Below are 20,184 nucleotides of genomic sequence, written 5' to 3'. Positions count from 1 at the left end.
GGTATAAATCATAAATCAGGAGGAACGCAGAGCAGAAAATGAAGATGGTGGTGTCTAATCTCATCCCAAAGCTTAAGATGTTATTCAGTGCTCAACATTGTACACATTTCCTTAATAAGTAACTGTACTTATTTAAGAATAAAATCAAATTTTTTTCAATTTACACATATTATTCTTTCAAAGATATATTAGTTGTTAGGCTATAAATGCTTGTTATTTGGACCTAAATACTTAGTAATATGACTTTTAGGTATTGTTTTTGGCCTGGAGCATGGTGAAAAAGTTAAGGCAACGCTGAGGATACCAAGGACCAAAAAAACCTGGGAGCTTCTGCTCTCTATGCACTGCAATATGTAGATCACCAAGACACGCTGTCGAATGAACAGAAGAGCTAGACCATATGCATGAAACACAGTACCCTAACTCGTGTACTAAAGAGAGAAACTAAAATAAATAAATAAACAAACAAATAAATAAATAATAAAGAGAGAAACTAAGAATATGTATTTATGTTTCTTGTAATTGCAAAAAAAGCTTTTAGAAGGAAATATATAGAAGATCATCAAATAAAAATGATTATCCACATATGCAGGGGTTGAAGCATGGAGACAGAATAACCAAAATGATCACTTGGAACGAGTGAAAGTGAAAAACATGCCATTTGATTTACATTTTGTATCAGTGGAGTATACATTTACTCTCTTTTTATATTTTTTGATTTATGAACCATGTTAATATACTACCTATTAATATTTAAAATAAATATAAAAAGAAACTGACTAGCACAATTCCATTAAGGAAGAAAGGAAGTCTGAGAAGAGATGTCTAGTCAAAGCCTGGCTGCTTGTGGGAGGTGTTAAGGAAAGCCAGCCATGAAAATAATTCAATGATGGTCACTATTCAGGTATTCATAACTTGCAATTACATTATAATTCTAAAGCCTATCTGCACTGATCCCTCCACTTCCCCATGAGAACACAAATTTGTTAAGGGTTAGCATTTGAGAAGAGCAAAACCTTCCTAGCACCCCAGGCCCAATTCTCCCTCACACTGTGCTCTAGGAGCAGCACTACCACCAGCACAACACCCATCACAAACAGCATCCCACTGGACAGGGTCACTCCTGGAGAGCAAGAACTGTGTCACACTCAACTTTCTATCTCCAACACCTGGACTGAGTCTTTCCACTTAACAAAAATTAAGTACTCACTACAGTGAATTTAAAAAAAATTTTAAGTCTTGATTGACAATAATATATTAATTACTAATAAATTTGTTTATAGAATGAGGCATTTCAAAGTAATCTAGGAGTTGTAACATACTTAAATTTTCTGTTCAGTAATGTCATATAGAAAACTTGAAAATAATAATACCCATAGGACAAACTCTGTGCTATTACCAAAAAAAGCCTGAGTCTCATTTAAGTACATTTAACTTTGTTCCAGGATTAAAACTTTGACAAAGATGGTCTTAAATAAAGCTGCTTTAAATAAACAAACAAACAAATAAATAAAGCTGCTTTATAACCTGGTGCCATTTAAAAAAAAATTAAGTCTTTAAATTTTTTTTTAGGGGCAGCCCCGGTGGCGCAGCGGTTTAGCGCCGCCTGCAGCTCAGGGCGTGATCCTGGAGACCCTGGATGGAGTCCCACGTCCGGCTCCCTGCATGGAGCCTGCTCCTCCCTCTGCCTCTCTGCCTGTGTCTCTGCCTCTCTCTCTCTCTAGCTGTGTCTCTATGAATAAATAAATAAAATCTTTAAAATAAAAAATAAAAAAATTTTTTTTTAAAAAGGTTAAACAACAAAGAATTTAAGCATGAGTACCAAAATATCGATTATCTTAACAGAGAATTGGGCCTTCCTTGGACTACTATTTAAGAACTCCCAGTTCCCCACCCCTCTGACCAGTAGGCTGAAATAGGACATCTGTCAGACCTGTCATAGAACAAAACACTGGTATTGTCGAATTGATTAGACAATAACTTTGGCTCAGGACATGTTCTATAAAAGGTCAATGCCATACACAATGGGGCACTCTCCTAAAGAAATAATCCTACCCTCACAGAGTTTAAAAATCAAATAACTAAGGTCCAGGTCAAAAATGGTAGTGACAGCTGGGTCTTGGGTTTCTAGGCTGCTAGGTAGGTCTGGGGCATAGCTGGGGCAGTCCATGTTGAGTGGTGCTCACAGCAATGAGGAGGGCTCAGCTCAGATGTGGAAGGCACTCCCCTACTTCATAGAGCTCACCAGTGAGGGAGTGAGTATGCTGACCGTCTTCCTGAAGTCGCACCTGGAGAGCATATAGAGCCTTGAGTTCGCCGCCTACGACTATCTCTTCATCAGGTCCAAGCCCTTTCTCGGGGGAGATGGTTCACACTCCATTCCATTAACTCTCATGTGAATCCTTTCCAACTGGCTATGAAAATTAATAAAGAGAACCTGGACCACTACCCAGTGTGGACCACAGCACTGGTTTGGACCATGACTCTGCAGGAGGACCAGAAAAGTATATGGGACTTTAAGCTCCACCTTCCAGCCCTTTGCTTATGGTAGGAGATAGCTTAAATAACTTAGATTGGTTCATGAAAAAAAATTAAAATAATAAAACTTTGTAAAAAATCAGATAGCTAAAATAAACATGCATTTTCTTTTTAATTTTTTTTAATTTTTTATTTATTTATGATAGTCACAGAGAGAGAGAGAGGCAGAGACACAGGCAGAGGGAGAAGCAGACTCCATGCACTGGGAGCCCGATGTGGGACTCGATCCCGGGTCTCCAGGATCGCGCCCTGGGCCAAAGGCAGGCACCAAACCGCTGCGCCACCCAGGGATCCCCATTTTCTTTTAAGAATATAACACTTTGCAGAAGAAAGAAAAGGCAGAGGAACATGTTTGAAAAAATTAGAATAAACTGAAAACCAACCTTCTGGCTCCTAAGCAATTAGCAAGGAGAAATTTTGGTTGAGAATATCCCTAGATGAGAGGCACCAAATCTACCCCTTCCTCATGTTTTTTTCTTAAGACTTTATTTATTTGAGAGAGAGAGAGAGAGCACAAGCAAGGAGGAGGGACAGACAAGCAGACTCCCCACTGAGAAGAGAGCCCAATGCAGGTCAGGACTCAATCCCAGGACCCTAGGATCATGACCTGAACGGAAGGTAGACACTTAATAGAGCCATTCAGGTACCCCTACCCCTTCCTCTTAAGGAACCTATCCAATTCCCTCAATAAGGAGCCAACTTGTTTACATAGACCAACGCAGCACATGTCACAGAGTGCCAGAGAGTGCCACTCAGAAGGAAAGACCCAGAACATTAACAATGAGTAACCATGGAAACTGTGAGGTGAGGTTATATTTATTTTCTGTTTTGTACTTTTCTGCATTTTCTGTGTGAGAAATAAGAATATATTCATTTGAAACTTAGAGTTTAAAAAATAAAGCTATAAAGAAATGAAGTACCATTCCACGCCTTGAGAGGAATTTGGTTCCTTCCAGACCAATCTTGGGAGGATAGCAGATCTAAGGGGAAAGACCACTCAAGTGGCTCAAGACTAATGCTGGGTCTCTCATCTATAATCTCCCATGCAAGGGAAAGAGATGCACTCTATAAGAGAGGGCCCACATGCTGAAGAACTATGCTTCCAAAGGTGCAGATTTCTCTTCACTCTGTTGCTTCCCTGCCTTCAATCTGTACTGACTGAAGAAAGAAGGGGTACCAGGAATGTGGGTAGCTCCCTGAGCACAGCCCTCAAGTTTCTTTCTGTGAAGCCCAGGTATCCAGGGTCCTGACTGACGAGAAGCTACAATGTTAAATCAGTACTATTCTTTTCACCAGCTTTCTGGGGATTCATAGGTCTACCTGTGAAAAGGTTAGGAAAACCTGGTATCCTTCAAAGGAGAGTATGCCCTTGGCCCAGCTCTAGGTGGAGTTACCAGGCAATTAGGTTTGCTTGAGGACCCATCAGTGGGCACACATCAATGGTATACTATCCCTCCAAATGCAGGGTACGAACCACCCTCAGATCTCAGAGAGAAATCTTCTGTTTTCTTTGTCTTCATAACATTCTTGGACCAAAATGACAGGGAGAACCAAATTTGGGTGGAGGGCTCATTAGGCAAATCGGTGGTGAATCTGGTATAAAATACCAACACCAGAGTCTGGGACAAAAATCTTTCTACTCCATTCCTCCTCCCTAGGTGTTACCTCATGTGCAGATGTCTGTACAGGTTCTGAGAGTAAAGCTGAATGGAAGCTAAAATACCATCCTACTGAGCATTTCTTTGTGAGACCAAGAAAGTGTGCTGGATAAGCCTTATTTCTTTTATTTCTTATGGTATTTGAAGTCAATTCTTAGCCTGACATGATTTAAGACAAAGTTGCCTAGATTAGTCCTAATGTCCACAACAGCCACAGCCATTGACGACTTTCACCCCTGGGCCTTCAGGGCCACTCTTTTCAGATGGAAAGAAGACAACCGTTATGGCTGCAGCAATAACTAAAGAGGAGATTTCATCCCCCAAGACTGGTAAGAATTCAGCAAACACAGAGCAATTTTGTAATGAAGATCTAAATTAACAGAAGCAATAAGGTCAGTCTATTAAAATGATTAGTTTCATTAAGAACTTGCCAAAGCTGGGTGGCATTACCATTTACCTTCCCGTGAGCTCCCCTTCAAAACCTAACAGAAAGCCCAAAATATTATTTAGAGTTTTCATTTAAGATTTCTTCTCCACCTGTTAAATATCATTACTCTTAAGTCATTTTAAAAAAGAAAAGTTCAAAATTATTCACATAGCAACAGAACAGTAGGGCAAATTTTTTTACATGGCAATAGAACAGTAGGGCAAACATGCCAAGATTAAAAATGACAGTGACAACACATACGGAGGGGCAGCTCCACCCACTAATGGCCAAGGTGAGCAGCACACAGATACAGAAGAATAAATTATGGATTTTAATAAATATCACATCCTGCCTAACAACTGCTGTGGAATATACTCATTCCTGTTTAAAGACTCAATTTCTCCTTCATGTCAGACAAAATGGTAACTCGTTAGAGCAATTTAAACAGATACCGATAAAGGAAGTTTTTGATTAAGGTCATGAATCTGGGCTGACAAGAAAGCGATGGTGTTTCAGGGAGAATAGCCTATTTAGGGAAGAATTAAACCTGGTGGAGGGGAAGGCACTAACTAGTGTGGTGCCAGCAAAAGGGCCTGGCAACTTCCAAAGCAACACGCTGTGGGAGGGCCAGGAGCCCACACTGGATATACAGCTAAGGATAAAAGGAAATTATCTTGGAGTCTAGACCACAGTTTCCCTGAGAGAAACAACCAAAAAGAACAAAATGACCTCTCTCTGCCTCTTCTTACTTCAGAAGGTTGTTATTTAATAGTGAATTTCCAAGAGTTTATTTAGGCTTTAAAATGCCTTCAAACTCTGCCTAAAATACTCAAAAGAACACAGGATGCCACAGTGGCCATTACATTATCCCTTTTATTCTTTACTCCGGTCAGACATCAATCTTTGACCTGGCAATGTACTTACCTTGTCAATAAAGTAAAATAAACAAACTGATTAAACTAAATAGATTTATTAATGAGTCATCACACTGATCTAGCAGAGAAAGGTACAAATAAGGCCCAGAAAGACAGAAATTGTAACTACTATCTTTTTTTTTTTCTATGTACTCCCTAAAGAGCATCTTTCAATCATCTATTCAGCATTATGCCCAGGTGGAAGTGGTCGAAGCAAAAGGAAACACATTTGCTTTAATCCAATGACTTGACTAGGAAAGCTGCATATAAATTTCAGTGGATATGTAGTCTAACAAGACAGTGAGCTACCAGGGCACTGTCCAGGGGACACTTGGGGGGCTCAGGTCATGATCCTGGGGCCCTGAGATTGAGCCCTACATCAGACTCCCTGCCTGGCGGGGGGAGGAAACCTCCCTGCCCCCTTACTTGTGCTCTCAAATATATAAAATCTTAAAAAAAAAAAAAAAAAAAAAGCCAACTTCAAACAGAGATAATATAAATGCTAAGTATTTAATGAAATTATCTTCTATAGAATGGAGGAGAGATAGGCAAAATGAAAAAAGTAAAGCGGGGATCCCTGGGTGGCTCAGCAGTTCAGCGCCTGCCTTTGGCCGAGGGCGTGGTCCTGGAGTCCCGGGATCGAGTTCTGCGTCAGGCTCCCTGCATGGAGCCTGCTCCTCCCCCTCTGCCTGTGTCTCTGCCTCTCTCTCTCTCTCTATCATGAATAAATAAATAAAATCTTTAAAAAGAAAAAGGTAAAACATTTTAAGCTTCTTGGAAAAGATACTCTGTTGCCTTCGATCAATTCTATTCAGTAAATATTTATGGAGCATTTATTCCATGCCAGGTATGGGGTGGGTGGAGTGTCACAGAGAGCAATCTTGCTGATGAAGACACCAGAACCCCAGCTCTGTTTTTGTGACAATACAAAAGCTAAAATAAGCTAACAGGGAAATCTAACAATGTTTATTTGCCTCTGCCTCCTGCCTCATTTTCTGAAAAATAAAAAGGACCAGGGACCTCTGGGTGGCTCAGTGGGTTTGTCATCGACTCTTGATTTTGGCTCAGGTCATGATCCCAGGGTCATAAGACTGAGCCCCACATCAGGCTCTGCGTGGGGCCTACTTAAGAGTCTCTCTCTCCCTCAGCCCCTCCCTCCCTCTCTCTCTCATTCCCTCTTAAAAAAAAAAAAGACCAAATGGCCTATTGCCAAACTCATACAAAGTACTGGCCATTTAGATTTCCATCCTGTACTCACAAGAGCAGTAGTCAATCCTAATTGAATCACATGGTGCTACTTCCAGAAAAGGTTAAAGCTACTTGGTATAATTAAGGGAAATGCGGGGGTGGGGGGTGGGGGTGTGTGGATAATCTCAATTTTAAAAGCCTGATTCCTTTAAAAGATCCTTAACCATACCTCCCTCTACCTGTGAGGGAGGTATGCCTCAAAAAGATGCCCCCTGAGATCAGCTTAGAACTAGATACCTCAACACCTGAGTACATTTATTCCCCCAGATGTGCTCTCCCTTTTTTCCATTGTAGGCCACCTCTCCCAATAACCCAGGTGGCTCTACCTAAGGAGACTCTACCTTCACCACACTGTTCAAATCCCAGGTGGAAAAAAAAAAAAAAAAAAAAAGGAAAAAAGAAAAAAAAATCCCAGGTGAAAAACAAAACTCCCTTTCTTCAACAGTCCCTAGAGCCACTACACCCAGTATGTTTTTGCCCCCCCCATGTAGTAACCTCAATTACATAAAGCCTGGAATCCACAGTGACAACTTTAAAGGCACTCATATCTCCACACACAAGGTTTTAAGAGTCTCTTATTCAACTGGGACCACAGCTGCACCAAATGCTTTCAGCTGTACTGCCTGTTAAGCTTCTCCTCTGAACCAGCTTCTCAGCACAACTGAGGAGTAACTGCCCTTCAATTAGCCTACCACTTGTAAAAATAGTACTTCCTGCCACTCTCAAAGGATGCTTCACACCCTTTCAGTTACCAATCTGTTACTAAATTTCATTCTAATTTATTAGTGATCCAGCAAAAGATCCCCAAATGCAAGACTGCTGGTGTACGGGTTGAATAGTGTCCCTTTTTGGAGGGACTGGACCAAGGAACATGACGTTTAGAAATATGGTCTTTGTAGATGTAATCAAGTTAAAATAATGTCATACTAGATTAGGGTGGGCCCTGATTCAATGACTGATGCCCTTATAAGAAAAGGAAAATTTCTAACAGACCTACACAGAGAGAACACAGAGGCAAAGACTGGAGTTATGTTGCAATAAGCCAAGAATACCACAGACTGCCAGCAACCACCAGCAACCACTAGAAGCTAGAAGAGGCAGGAAGGATTCTTCCCAAGAGCCTTCGGAGAGAGCGTGGCCCTGCTGACACCTGGATTTCAGACATGTAGCATCCAGAACTATGGAGAATAAAATTCTGTTGTTATAAGCCATCTAAGTTTGTGGTACTTTGTTTCAGCAGCCCCAGGAAATGAATAAAGCTGGCAAGTCAAGGTAAATGCAAATAGAGCTGCTTCTAATTGCTTGGTATTTGAGGCAAGCAAGCTCCTAGGCACTCTACAATTTCTTTCACAGAAAGGCATCTATGGACATTGTATGTCCATAACCCTAAAAAACAGGCAGAGTAAAATGTTCGTTTCAACCAGATCAGTGAAATCTTTTTTTTTTTTTTTTTTTAAATTTTTTTATTTATTTATGATAGTCACAGAGAGAGAGAGAGAGAGAGGGAGGCAGAGACAGAAGCAGGCTCCATGCACCGGGAGCCTGACGTGGGATTCGATCCTGGGTCTCCAGGATCGCGCCCTGGGCCAAAGGCAGGCGCCAAACCGCTGCGCCACCCAGGGATCCCCAGATCAGTGAAATCTTTTGAGCTTAGTGTCAACAGTGAACACAGGGATACTCTAACTCATTTGGGTGTTTCTGATCACAACAGCTGAGGGAATTGAGAAAACAGAATGCAAAAACCTGAGGGGAATTAGGTCAGCTCATGCAGCCAAGAGCCCATCCCCTGTGAAAGAGCCCCAGGATCATTAGCAGCAATTAACAGCACAGGGCACTCAGTGCTCACCACTACTTCCAACTGGTTTAAGGCAGCAAAAGAGTGCCACCTACTGCAAGACTAGCCACAGAACTAAGACAGTACTGTTAACATTCCAATTTTTTATCTAAAACAAGTTGCCCATTCTTAGTAGACTAGCAGAAGGGAAGAGAGGCTAGAGCCAACATCTCTCTGTAGAACTTGCTCAACTTCCCTCAAGGGGTAGCTGACCGTGTTCTGCCCAATTCAGGCACCTGGGATTCAAATAACCAGATGGCCAGTGGCTTCACATCACATGGGCAAGCATACCTTTTGCTCCATGATTGACAGAAGAGGGAGGTTCGTCATCAGACGTAGAGCTCAGGTTCAGGGCAAGCTCTGCAACTCTTTTCTTCTGTTTCTTGATAGGGGCAGTGCATTCTGGATCATTTCTCCTCCTCATTGTTACTGCAACCATAAATCCAGATCGTCAGCTGCCCTTGTCAGAGCCACTAGGATCAGAGTAGGGATTCCAAAATATAAATCATCAAAGGGATGGGATTTGGCAATTCCAAACAGATTCCAGTGCCAGTTTCTCAAACTGAGGTCCAGGAAGGATGCTAGCCAAGCTCTAGTCTTCAATAATAGCTGTTCGTTTTACTGGAAAATGTGTGGAGCTCACAAATTGAGAGGCCTCAGGGCCTTGATGTCAGATATCAAAAAGTCACAAGCCACAGAGGGGTAAAAGGTCTTGGGTACTTATTATTCTATACTTTTCATGCAACATTGGCCATGTGTATACTGGACATTAATTATGAAACCTAATGATTATGAACCAATATTTACAAGGTGAAGGGACCATCTCAGAATGACTGCTCCATCACCATTATAATTTTTATCCAGACAATTAAGAGGTTACACAATATAATACGAATACTGGTTTTGGTTTATTTCAGGATGTTTGAAAACATGAAAGAATTGGGAGTTTTCAATGAGGGTAAGGAATGGAAGCAGTGGTTGACTTAGGAAACAGAAGAGTGGGAAAGTTATTGAAACCAGAGGTAGCCGTATCATAGGACTCTGGTGTGAAAATAATTTTAAGAACACCAACACACCTCCATGAAAAAAGAATGGAAACAATCAGGTCCCAGGTCACCATTATCCATGCCCATGGGTAGGTACATGAGAGGTAAGATTGAGGGGAAAAAATAGATGGAATGAAGTGATTGTGACATTTTGAAACCTTAAGGAATGATCAAGTTAAAGAGCAAGCGAGAGCAGTAGTGAATCGGGTGTGGTTTACATACAACTGATGGGCTAGAAGAAGACTCAGAGAAAGAACTCAAAACGTTAAGAGCAGACAGGTGGGTGACCAACTGGGCTGCAATTCCTTGAGGAAGGGGAGGTGCAGAGTGACAAAACAGGCTTTTAACATGGACACAGCAGCCAGAGAGCAACGCAAGGCAAAGACACCGCTGATGCCCTCAACCTCACAAAACCCTGAATCACATGTTTCGCTTCTCTACAACTCAAGGATGAGCCAGTCAACCCAACGCATGATCTTATTCTAAGGAGGCAGTCTCTCTTACTAGCCACAGGCAGGGGTTATCCTGGGGAAGGAAGAACGGGGGACGCTGAACAAAGAGAAAGCAAGACCACGTTTCACTTTAAGCCATCGTCTTAAAGGCCGCCCCCGCCAAAAAAAAAAAAAAAAAAAGAGGCCCCTAACAAAAGCAAAAAGGGCCATCTGATTCTTAGCGACTCTGGGAGACTGCAAGCACGGGGAACTCAATGTGGACTGCGTTGGGGTGGGTGCAAAAACAAAGGGGGTGGGGTGGGAGAGTAAAGAGTTGTGTGAAAGGCAGGAGATACTGATGCTCCTCCCCAGGCCACCTTCGATCGGGGCCTTCCAAATCATCTACTCCAACGCTCTCGTTTTCCAGTGGGAAAACCTGAGGCGCAGGAGGGAAGGCCGCACACCTTAACCAGTGGCCCGCTCAAGTGACCCGCACAGGCCAGAGGAACGTGCGCCGGCAGCGAACTTCCCTTCGGGGCAGGGAAGCCCCGAGGCCTGTTTCTAGCCGCTGCTCCCTCAAGGCAGGGGCTCACACCCCCTGTCCAGTCGTCTCTCCCAAGGTGTCGGCTTGGCACTGCCACCCTTATCCACGCAGCGACAGGAGGTCGCAGCTCTCCCAGCCAGTCTTTTCATTTGAAAACAACGTGAGTGTGTGAATGTGTGCGCACAGACTTTCGTCGGCGGCGACTCGGGCTGCCGGGAGCGGGAGGGCGGGTGGGGGCGGGGAGGGCTGAAGGAAGCGGGGGGAGGGGCGGCGAGGGTCACCACCGCCGGTGCGCGGCCGAGGCGGCGGTGGAGGGGGAAGGATGCTAAGCCCGCGCGCCCGCCCGCCCGCTCGCTCCCCCCGGGCCGCGCGTCGGCACTCACGCTGAGGGGAGAGAGTGAGCTGCCTGGGAGCGGAGAGGCGGGGGTCAGGCCGCCGTTGCCGCCGCCGCCACCAGGCCTGGCCCTGCCGCTGCCAGAGCCGCCGCCTCCTCCCTCAGTTTCGTTTCCCCACCAGCCAGCCGGGTCCGCCGGCCGCGCTGTCGCGCTCGGGTCCCGCCCTGCGGGCTGCGCAGCTTGATGACGTCACGGGCCGCCCGCACCCTCCGCGCGGCCGGGTCCTGGCCCCGGGGAAGAAGGCTCAGGTTCGGGCCCGCCCCACCCCCACCCCACCCCACCCCACCCCACCCCACCCGGGGCGGGCCGGGGCGCCTGCGCGGAAGAGCCTGAGGGGAAGGATCCCAAAGCCACGGTGCCCGAGGTATCCTCGCTTCCCGCTCTGCGGGGCGAGCAACAGACGTAGAAATCAGAAGAGCAGGTGTCGTCACGTCACCTCATTTCATTTGATCCCGTTATTATTTTCATCTTGCAGATTAAGAACAAGTCGAGAGAGGTAAACGGCGAACTGGTTAGGGGCAGAAACCCAGTCTTCGGGTCCACCGCTGTATCCCCAACATCCCGCGTATAGTACATCTTCAACAGCTGCTGAACGAAGGTCAGGAGGAAAAAAGGAATGCTGCCTGTGGCATCTTCCCGTGTGGAAACAGATGGCTTCCCATCCCAAGCCCCCCTTCCGCTTCTCTGGCCAATATGGCCAGAAGTCTGCTTCACATCCTTAGTCAGTCACTTCACACCCATAAATTCAAATCTGACTTTATGTTCTTCTGTAAACCTGCTCTTTTTCCAGTGAACGGTGCCACCGTTCATCCTGTTGGTCCAACCAGAAATCTGGGATGGCCCTATCTCCCTCATTCCCCAGAGCCTCCGATACACACTTCATTGAGTTTACCTCCTAATTGTCTCCCAAATCCATACATTCTTCTCCATCCCTATTGGCACAAGCCATACACTCACCTCTCAACAGGATTCCTCCAATAATCTCCAAATCATTCTTCCTGTCTCCAGTGGTGATGCTTGTAGTATAGAATTTTTAAAATGTATTCTGATCTTGTAACCTATCAATGATTAAAACCCGTCAATGACTCGACCTCCCATTTCTCTTGGGTTGAAACTCATGTCTTGACGATGGCTACAAAACTCTTTAGTCTGACCCCATCTGCGGTCGTGCCTTCTGTTATTGGCCCTTTCTCCCCATCCCCATGTCTCTTAAGGGTACAACCCCCTACCTGGATAGTCTTCTCACCCTTTGCTTGGCTAATGTCCACTTATCCCTGAGATGTTTAGCATCCTTATCTGGAAATCTTTCCTAACTCCACAAGTCTGGGTTGGGAATCCCACCCCCAAGTTCCCATAGTTTTTTGTCTTTCTGCTATCAAAGCACTTATCACAGTGTTGTGTAATGACCCCTTGACTCACTTGCCTCCTCCATCCAGTTGTAAACTTTGTACAGGAAAGGTTATCCCCATCTGTCTGCATTAAATCTTGTGGATTTAATATAGTAGCTGGTAGTAGGTGCTCAATAGACATTTATTGAATCTGTGTAAGTATGGAAGGTGAATAAAGGTTAAGTGATGTACCCAAGGTCACAGAGCTAGGAAGCAGCAAATGGACATTTAAACCGAGGCCTCTTTGATTGTAAAGCTAAGTGTTTTTCCACCTCACCAGGGATTCTTAACATATGTGTGCCTTGGACACCTTTGGTAATCTTGTAAAGCTTATGGACCCACTCTCAAAATATAATTTGAAGGGCATAAAATACAATACAAAGGAAATTAAGAATTACAAAGGAAATCAATTATATTGAAATATAATTAACAGATTTTGTGATTTGTAATTGAATGTAAAACATTAAATAATGCATTTAAAAATAGAGAAAAGATAAAATTAGTTTTTAATATATATGAGTAAAATCAGTGAATAGGGCTGGAACAACTAGATAAATATATAGACAAAAGATGAACCTTGATTTCTACCTTACACCATATGCAAAATTTAATCAAATGGATCAGACCTACACATAAGAGCAAAAATGATAAAGCCTATAACAGAAAACATTAGGCAACCATAGTGAACAATAATATATTGTTTATTTGAAAGTTACTAAAAAAGTAAATCTTAAAAGTTCTCATCACAAGAAAAAAATTATAACTATGTGAGGTGATAGATAGTAACTTATTTGTGGTAATCAGTTCATAATATATACATATATCAGGTTATGTTATATACTTTAAACTGGATACTATATTATATGTCAATTATATCTCCATAAGCGGGGCGGGGGGGGAAGGAAGTTAAAAAAAGAAAACATAAGGGAATATCTTTGCAGACTTAGAGGAGACAAAGATTTTTTTCAACAAAAGACCCAAAGAGCATTAAAAGAAGAAAAAATTGTTGAAATAGACTTCAACAAAATTAAAGGCTTTTGCTCATCAAAAGATACCATTAAGAAATTGAATAGGTAAGCCACAAACTGAGAGAATAATATTCACGATATATCTGACAGATGACTTACACCAAAATATATATATATATATATATATATATATATATATATATATATATTACTCAATAATAAAACCAGAAAGTTGCAATTCTTGTCAAAATGGAGAAAACAAGGATGTCCGGGTGGCTTAGCGGTTGAGCATTTGCCTTTGGCTCAGGGTGTGATCCCAGATTCCCAGGATCGAGTCCCACATGGGGGTCCCTTCATGGAGCCTGCTTCTCCTCCCTCTGCCTGTGTCTCTGCCTCTTTTTCTGTGACTCTCATGAATGAATAAATAAGATCTTTTTAAAAAATGTAGAAAACACATTCCATTCCATTTCTCCCACTGAATGCAACTAAAACCTAGGCAGAATGCATGGAACATCTATCTAAGGATTCTGAAAAGTAAATGGTAGCAGGATTATTAGGGAAGGAAATCCAAAGTCAAAGAACCACCAAATCAGAAGTAAGTTTCCTAATTGTTACCCTATTTCCTGGCTAGGAATGAAAGGTAGCCTGAAACCTACCACTATGCAGCAGATGAGGATAGAGCTTCAAGAGAAACCATGTATTTCTCATCCCAGAAACAAGAAAGATGTTCCTACAGATCAGAGAAACTGGGGGTGGGGGGGTGGGGGGGTTGTTTTGTCTGTTTCCTTAATCCACTTCCATCCCAGTTTTCAGACAGTCACAAGATGACTATGATAGCAAAGCCTACAGCCCATTAGAATCACAGCCCACAGAAGGTAGGTAGGAAATTGTGGTTTGGACCTACCTGAGTCAGTTCCCTGTTGAAACAAACAAACACAAAACAAAACAAAAAACAACCAAACAGAAACAAATAAACAAAATCAACATTCTCCATAGGATTTGAGCAAGACCCAGAGTCACATGCATAATTTTTGAAGTGTACAAGATAAAATCCAAAATTACTCAATATACAAAGAATGAGGAAATGTTTAATATTTTTCAACATAAAAGAAAATCAACAGGCTCTAGCCTTGTGAGGGTACATATGTTGGAATTAGTGTTTTGTTGTTGTTTTTTTGAATTAGTGTTATTTTTGTTTTTATTAAGACTTTGTCTTGGGACGCCTGGGTGGCTCAACGGTTGAACATCTGCCTTCAGCTCAGGGCGTGATCCCAGGATCCAGGATAAAGTCCTGCATTGGGTTCTTCGCAGGGAGCCTGCATCTCCCTCTGCCACTCTCTCTGTGTCTTTCATGAATAAATAAAGTCTTAAAAAAAAAAGACTTTATCTTTTCTAGAGCAGTTTAAGGTTCACAGCAAAATTGAAGGGAACTTCTCCCATTATCAACATTCTCCAGAAGAAAGGTATATTTGTTACAACTGATGGACTTACATTGACAAATCATAATCACCCAAAGTCCATAGTTTACATTAAGGTTCACTCTTGGTGTCGTATATTCTGAGGGTTTAGACAAATGTATAATGACATGTATTCATCATTATGGCTTCATACAGAGTATTTTCACTACCCTAAAAGTCCTCTGCAATCTGCCTATTCTTCCCTTCCCACCCCAAACCCTGGCAACCACTGATCTTTTTATTGTCTTCATTTTGTCTTTTCCAGAGTGTCATATAGTTGGAATCATATAATAAGTAGCCTTTTCAGACTGGCTTCTTTTAGTAAGTAAAATGCACTAAGTTTCCTCCATGTCTTTTCATAACTTAATAGCTCGTTTCTTTTCAGTGCTCCATAATATTCCATTGTCTGGATTACCACAGTTTCTTTATCCATTTATCTAATGAATGATATCTTGGTACTTCTAGGTTTTGAAAATGGTGAATAAAGCTGCTATAAACATCCATGTGGAGGTCTTGGTGTGGACATTTTTCTTGGTGTGGAAGTTTTCAACTCCTTTGGGTAAATACCAAGGAGTACAATGGCTGGCTCATATCTTAAGGGTATATTAAGTTTTAAAAGAAACTACCAAACTGTCTTCCCAAGTGGCTGTACCATCTTGCATTTCCACCAGCATGCATGAGAGTTCCTCTTGTTCCACACCAGCACCAGTGCTTAGTGTTGTCAGTATTCTGGATTTTGGACATTTTAATATGTGTGTAATACTATCTCATTATTTTAATTTGCATTCCCTTGGTGACATATTATGTGGGGCATCTTTTCATGTGCTTGTTTGCCATCTGTATATCTTCTTTGGTGTGGTGTCTGTTAAGGTCTTTGACCTAATTTTTAATTGAGTTGCTTGCTGTCTTATGAGTTCTAAGAGTTCTTTATATGTGTTAAATAGCCCTCCTTTATCAGATGTGTCTTTTTATGAATATTTTCTCCCAATCTGTCTTCTCCTTCTCTTGACATTGTCTTTCATGGAACAGATTTTTTATTTTACTGAAGTCTTTCATAAGTCATGCCTTTGGTGTTGTATCCTAAAAGTCATAATTATACCCAAAGTCACTAGGATTTCTCCTACGTTCTCTTCTTGAAATATGTAGTTTTGTGTTTTACATTTAGGTATGTTATCCATTTTTAATTAATTTTTGTGAAAGGAAGGGATGCCTGGGTGGCTCAGTGGTTGAGGGTCTGCCTTCAGCTCAAGGCGTAATCCTGGAGTTCCGAGATCAAATCCTGCATCGAGCTCTCCCTCTGCCTATGTCTCTGCCTCTCTCTCTCTCTCTGTGTGTGTGTGTGTGTCTCTCATGAATAAATAAATAAAATATTTTAAAAAATGAATATGGATGGGGGATCCCTGGGTGGCTCAGCGGTTTAGTGCCTGCCTTTGGCCCAGGGCGCGATCCTGGAGTCCGGGGATCGAGTCCCGCATCAGGCTCCCGGCATGGAGCCTGCTTCTCCCTCTGCCTGTGTCTCTGCCTCTCTCTCTATGTCTATCATGAATAAATAAATAAAATCTTTAAAAAATGAATATGGATGTCCAGTTACTCAGATACAATTTGTTGAAAAGACTTTCTCCAATGTATTGCCCTTAATCTCTTGCTAACGATCAGTTGGCTATATTTGTGTGGGTCTATTTCTGGGTACTCAATTCTGTTCCATTGATCTATTTGCCTATTCTTTTGCCAACACCACATTATCCTTACTATGGCTTTATAGTAAGTCTTAAAGTTGGGTTATGTCAGCCCTCCAACTTTGTTCTTCTCCTTCAATAATGTGTTGGCTATTCTGGACCTTTTGTCTCTCAGTATAAACTTTAGAGTCACTTTATCAATAACCACAAAATAACCTTCTGTGATTTTAATTGGGGTTGCATTGAATCTATACGTCAAGTCAGGTAAAACTAATACCTTGACAGTATTCCTATCCATGAATGTGGAATATCTTTCTATTTATTTAAATTTTTGATTTCATTGATCAGAATTTTATAGTTGTCCTCCTATAGATATTGTACATGTTTGGTAGATTTATATCTAAGTATTTCATTTTTTAGGGTGCTAAAGTAAATAGTATTCTGGGTTTTTTTTTAAATGTTTTATTTATTCATTCATGAGAGACACAGAGAGAGAGAGAGGCAGAAACACAGGCAGAGGGAGAAGCAGACCCCCATGAGGAGCTCAATGCGGGACCCGATCCCAAGACTCCAGGCCCACGATCTGAGCCAAAGGCAGACACTCAAATACTGAGTCACCCAGGCACCCCTAGTATTGTGTTTTATCTTCAAATTCCATTTGTTCATTCTGGTATAAAGGAAAAAAATTGACTTTTGTATATTAATCCTATATCCTGCAAGAGACAAAAGTTTGTAATGATTTTAATAGATTTTTCTCCAAAGAAGAAATATAAATAGCAAACAAAAATATGAAAGTATGCCCAATATCAGAAATCATTAGAGGAATGCAAATCCAAACTGCAATGAGAAATCACCTCACGTTCATTAGGATGATCATATCAAAAAATATATAAGGGGAACTGGGTGGCTCAGTCAGTTAAGTGTCCAACTCTTGATTTCAGCTCAGGTCATGATCTCAGGGTAGTGAGATCAAGCTCCACACTGGGCTCCAAACTCAGCAGGGAGTCTACTCGGGATTCTCTCTCTCCCTCCCCCTTGGTGGAAGACAGTTTGGTAGTTTCTTATAAAACTTAGTATACTTGGGCAGCCCCGGTGGCACAGCGGTTTAGTGCTGCCTGCAGCCCAGGGTGTGATCCTGGAGACCCGGGATCGAGTCCCACATCAGGCTCCTTGCATGAAGCCTGCTTCTCCCTCTGCCTGTGTCTCTGCCTCTGTGTGTGTGTGTGTGTGTGTGTGTGTGTCATGAATAAATAAATAAAATCTTAAAAAAAAAAAAAACTTAGTATACTATTAAGATATGAACCAGCAGTTGTGCTCTTTGGTATTTACCCAAAGGAGTGAAAATTCATGTCCACACCAGAAGCAGACCCCTCCCGCTCATGGTCTCTCTCTTATGCTCTCTCTCTCAAATAAATAAGTAAATCTTAAAATATATGTGTGTATGTGTGTATATTAACAGAAATAACAAGTATTGATGGGAGCATGCAGAAATTGGAACCCTAGTGCACTATTGGTAGGAACGTCAAATGCAGCCACTGTGGAAAACAGTATGGAGGTTCCTCCAAAAATTAAAAATAGAATTACCATATAATCTAGCAATTCCATTTCTGAGTATATATCCAAGAGAATCAAAAGCAGGATCTCAAAGAGATATTCGCACACCCCTGTTTATTGAAGCATTATTTGCATAGTCAAGAGGTAGAAGCAAACCAAGTATCTATCAATGGTGAATGAATATACAAATGTGGTACATACATACAATGGAATATCATCCAGCCTTAAAAAATAAAGAAATCCTGTCACATGCTAAAACATGGATAAACCTTGGGGACATTATGTAAAGTGAAATAAGCCAGTCACAAAAAGACAAATACTGTATAATTCTACTTACATGGGGAATCTAAAGTAGTCAAGCTAGGGATTCCTAGGTGACTCAGTTGGTTAGGCATTGGACTTTTGATTTCAGCTTGGGTTGTGATCTCAGGGTTGTGGGACCAAGCTCTAAGTCAGGATCCCTCTCCCTGCCCCTCCTTTCTGCTAGCTCTCTCTCTTTTTCTCTCTTTCATAAATTAATTAATTAATTGATTAATTAAATCTTTTTAAAAATTAAAAAAAGAAACCTTAGTCCATCTCATAGAAACAAAAAGTAGAATTGCACTTTACAAAGACTGGGGGAGGAGGAAATGGGGAATTGTTACTCAATAGGTTTTCAGTTTTGAAAGATGAAAAGTTTCTAAACATCTGTTGCACAGGGATGCCTGGGTGGCTCAGCAGTTGAGCATCTGCCTTCGGCTCAGGGCATGATCCTGGAGTTCCAGGATCAAGTCCCACATCAGGCTACCTGCATGGAGCCTGCTTCTCCCTCTGCCTGTGTCTCTGCCTCTCTCCTTCTGTCTCTCATGAATAAATAAATAAAATCTTTTTAAAAAATCTGTTGCACAACAATATGAATATAGTTAAAACTGTTGAACTGTACATTTTAAAATGGTTAAAATTTTAAAAATGGTTAAGATGATAAATTTTATTTTATGTGCTTTTTACCACAATTGAAAAACATGTCCATTATAACCATGATCTAAGAAGGAGTAAAAACTCTTAAAATGAATAGGAAGATAGTAAGTCTCCACAAAGAAAGATAAAAACATAAAAGAGAACCTAAATAGGGATTTTATTTTATTTCTTAGATTTTATTTATTTATTTATTTGAGAGAAAGAGAGAAAACAAGAGACAGAGCATGAGCAGAAGGAGAGGAGCAGAGGGAGAAGCAGACTCCCTGCTGAGGAGGGAGCCCAACGCAGGGCCCCATCCCAGCACCCTGGGATCATGTCCTGAACCTAAGGCAGATGCTTAACTGACTGAGCCATGCAGGCACCTCCCAAATAGGGATTTTAGAATTGAAAAATACAGTAAGAGAAACAAAAAATTCCCCTAGATGAACTCAACATCAGAATGGAAATGGCAGAGGAAGAGTCATTGAACCTGAAGATAAATCAACAGGAACTATCCAATCTGAACAACAAAGAAGAAAATGAACAGTGTCAGAGGGAAAACACCAAAAGGTGCTATGCTTATGTCACCAGTCCCAGAAGGAAAAGAGAAAAAAGAAAATTTGATGTGAGGGGTTCCTGGGTGGCTCAGTCAGTTAAGCGTCTGCCTTGGGCTCAGGTCATGATCCCAGGGTTAAGCCCCACATTGAACCTCTCACATCAGCTCCCTGCTCAGCAGGGGTCTGCTTCTTCCTCTCCCTTTGCTCCTTCCCCCGACTTGCGCACATGCATGCTCTCTCTCTCTCTCTTTCAAATAATTAGATAAAATCTTAAAAAAATATTTGGCGCAGAAAAAATATTTGAAGAAATAATGGCTGAAAACTTCCAAAAGATGGGGGAGGGGGGGGACATAAACTTAAAGATTCCAGCTCACTCTCCAAACAAGAGAAACTCAAAGAAATCTATTCCCAAATGCTTAGTTTCATAATCAAACTATTGAAAACTAAGGCAAAGAAAATACCTTAAAAATAGTCGAGAAAAACTCAGTATTACATATAGAAAAACAATAATTATAGCAACTGTGAATTTCACAATGAAGGAATGAAGGAGGAGTGATAAAAAATGGCAAATATTTAGGTAAATGCCATAAACTCTTCTTTCTCCTTTTAAGTT

The 20,184-nt window shown here is 41.7% G+C and overlaps 1 protein-coding gene and 1 long non-coding RNA gene across 3 annotated transcripts in view; one reads left to right on the top strand and one right to left on the bottom strand.

Moving 5' to 3' along the window:
• CMTR1 (cap methyltransferase 1) overlaps positions 1 to 11,293 on the bottom strand; it is a 50,767-nt gene extending 39,474 nt beyond the window's left edge. The window contains exons 1-2 of one of the 2 annotated variants that reach the window (XM_025418621.3): positions 11,024 to 11,293; positions 8,911 to 9,048 (exon numbers count right to left, since the gene is read on the bottom strand). In XM_025418621.3, the coding sequence (XP_025274406.1) occupies positions 8,911 to 9,043 (133 nt within the window). In that variant the 5' untranslated portion in view covers positions 9,044 to 9,048; positions 11,024 to 11,293. Of the gene's footprint in view, positions 1 to 8,910; positions 9,093 to 11,023 lie in introns of both variants that reach the window. The other variant, XM_035698051.2, reaches the window with a different exon arrangement.
• A 6-nt stretch (positions 11,294 to 11,299) lies between these two features.
• LOC112641522 (uncharacterized) lies at positions 11,300 to 12,126 on the top strand. Its single transcript, XR_003124682.3, has 2 exons — positions 11,300 to 11,399; positions 11,511 to 12,126. It is a non-coding gene; the product is annotated as an uncharacterized LOC112641522 (long non-coding RNA).
• The last annotated feature ends 8,058 nt before the right edge of the window (positions 12,127 to 20,184 follow it).

This window comes from Canis lupus, chromosome 12 (genome assembly GCF_003254725.2).
Source record: "Canis lupus dingo isolate Sandy chromosome 12, ASM325472v2, whole genome shotgun sequence".
NCBI classification, from domain to species: Eukaryota; Metazoa; Chordata; class Mammalia; order Carnivora; family Canidae; genus Canis; species Canis lupus.
This window is presented reverse-complemented; position numbering and strand designations above follow the sequence as displayed.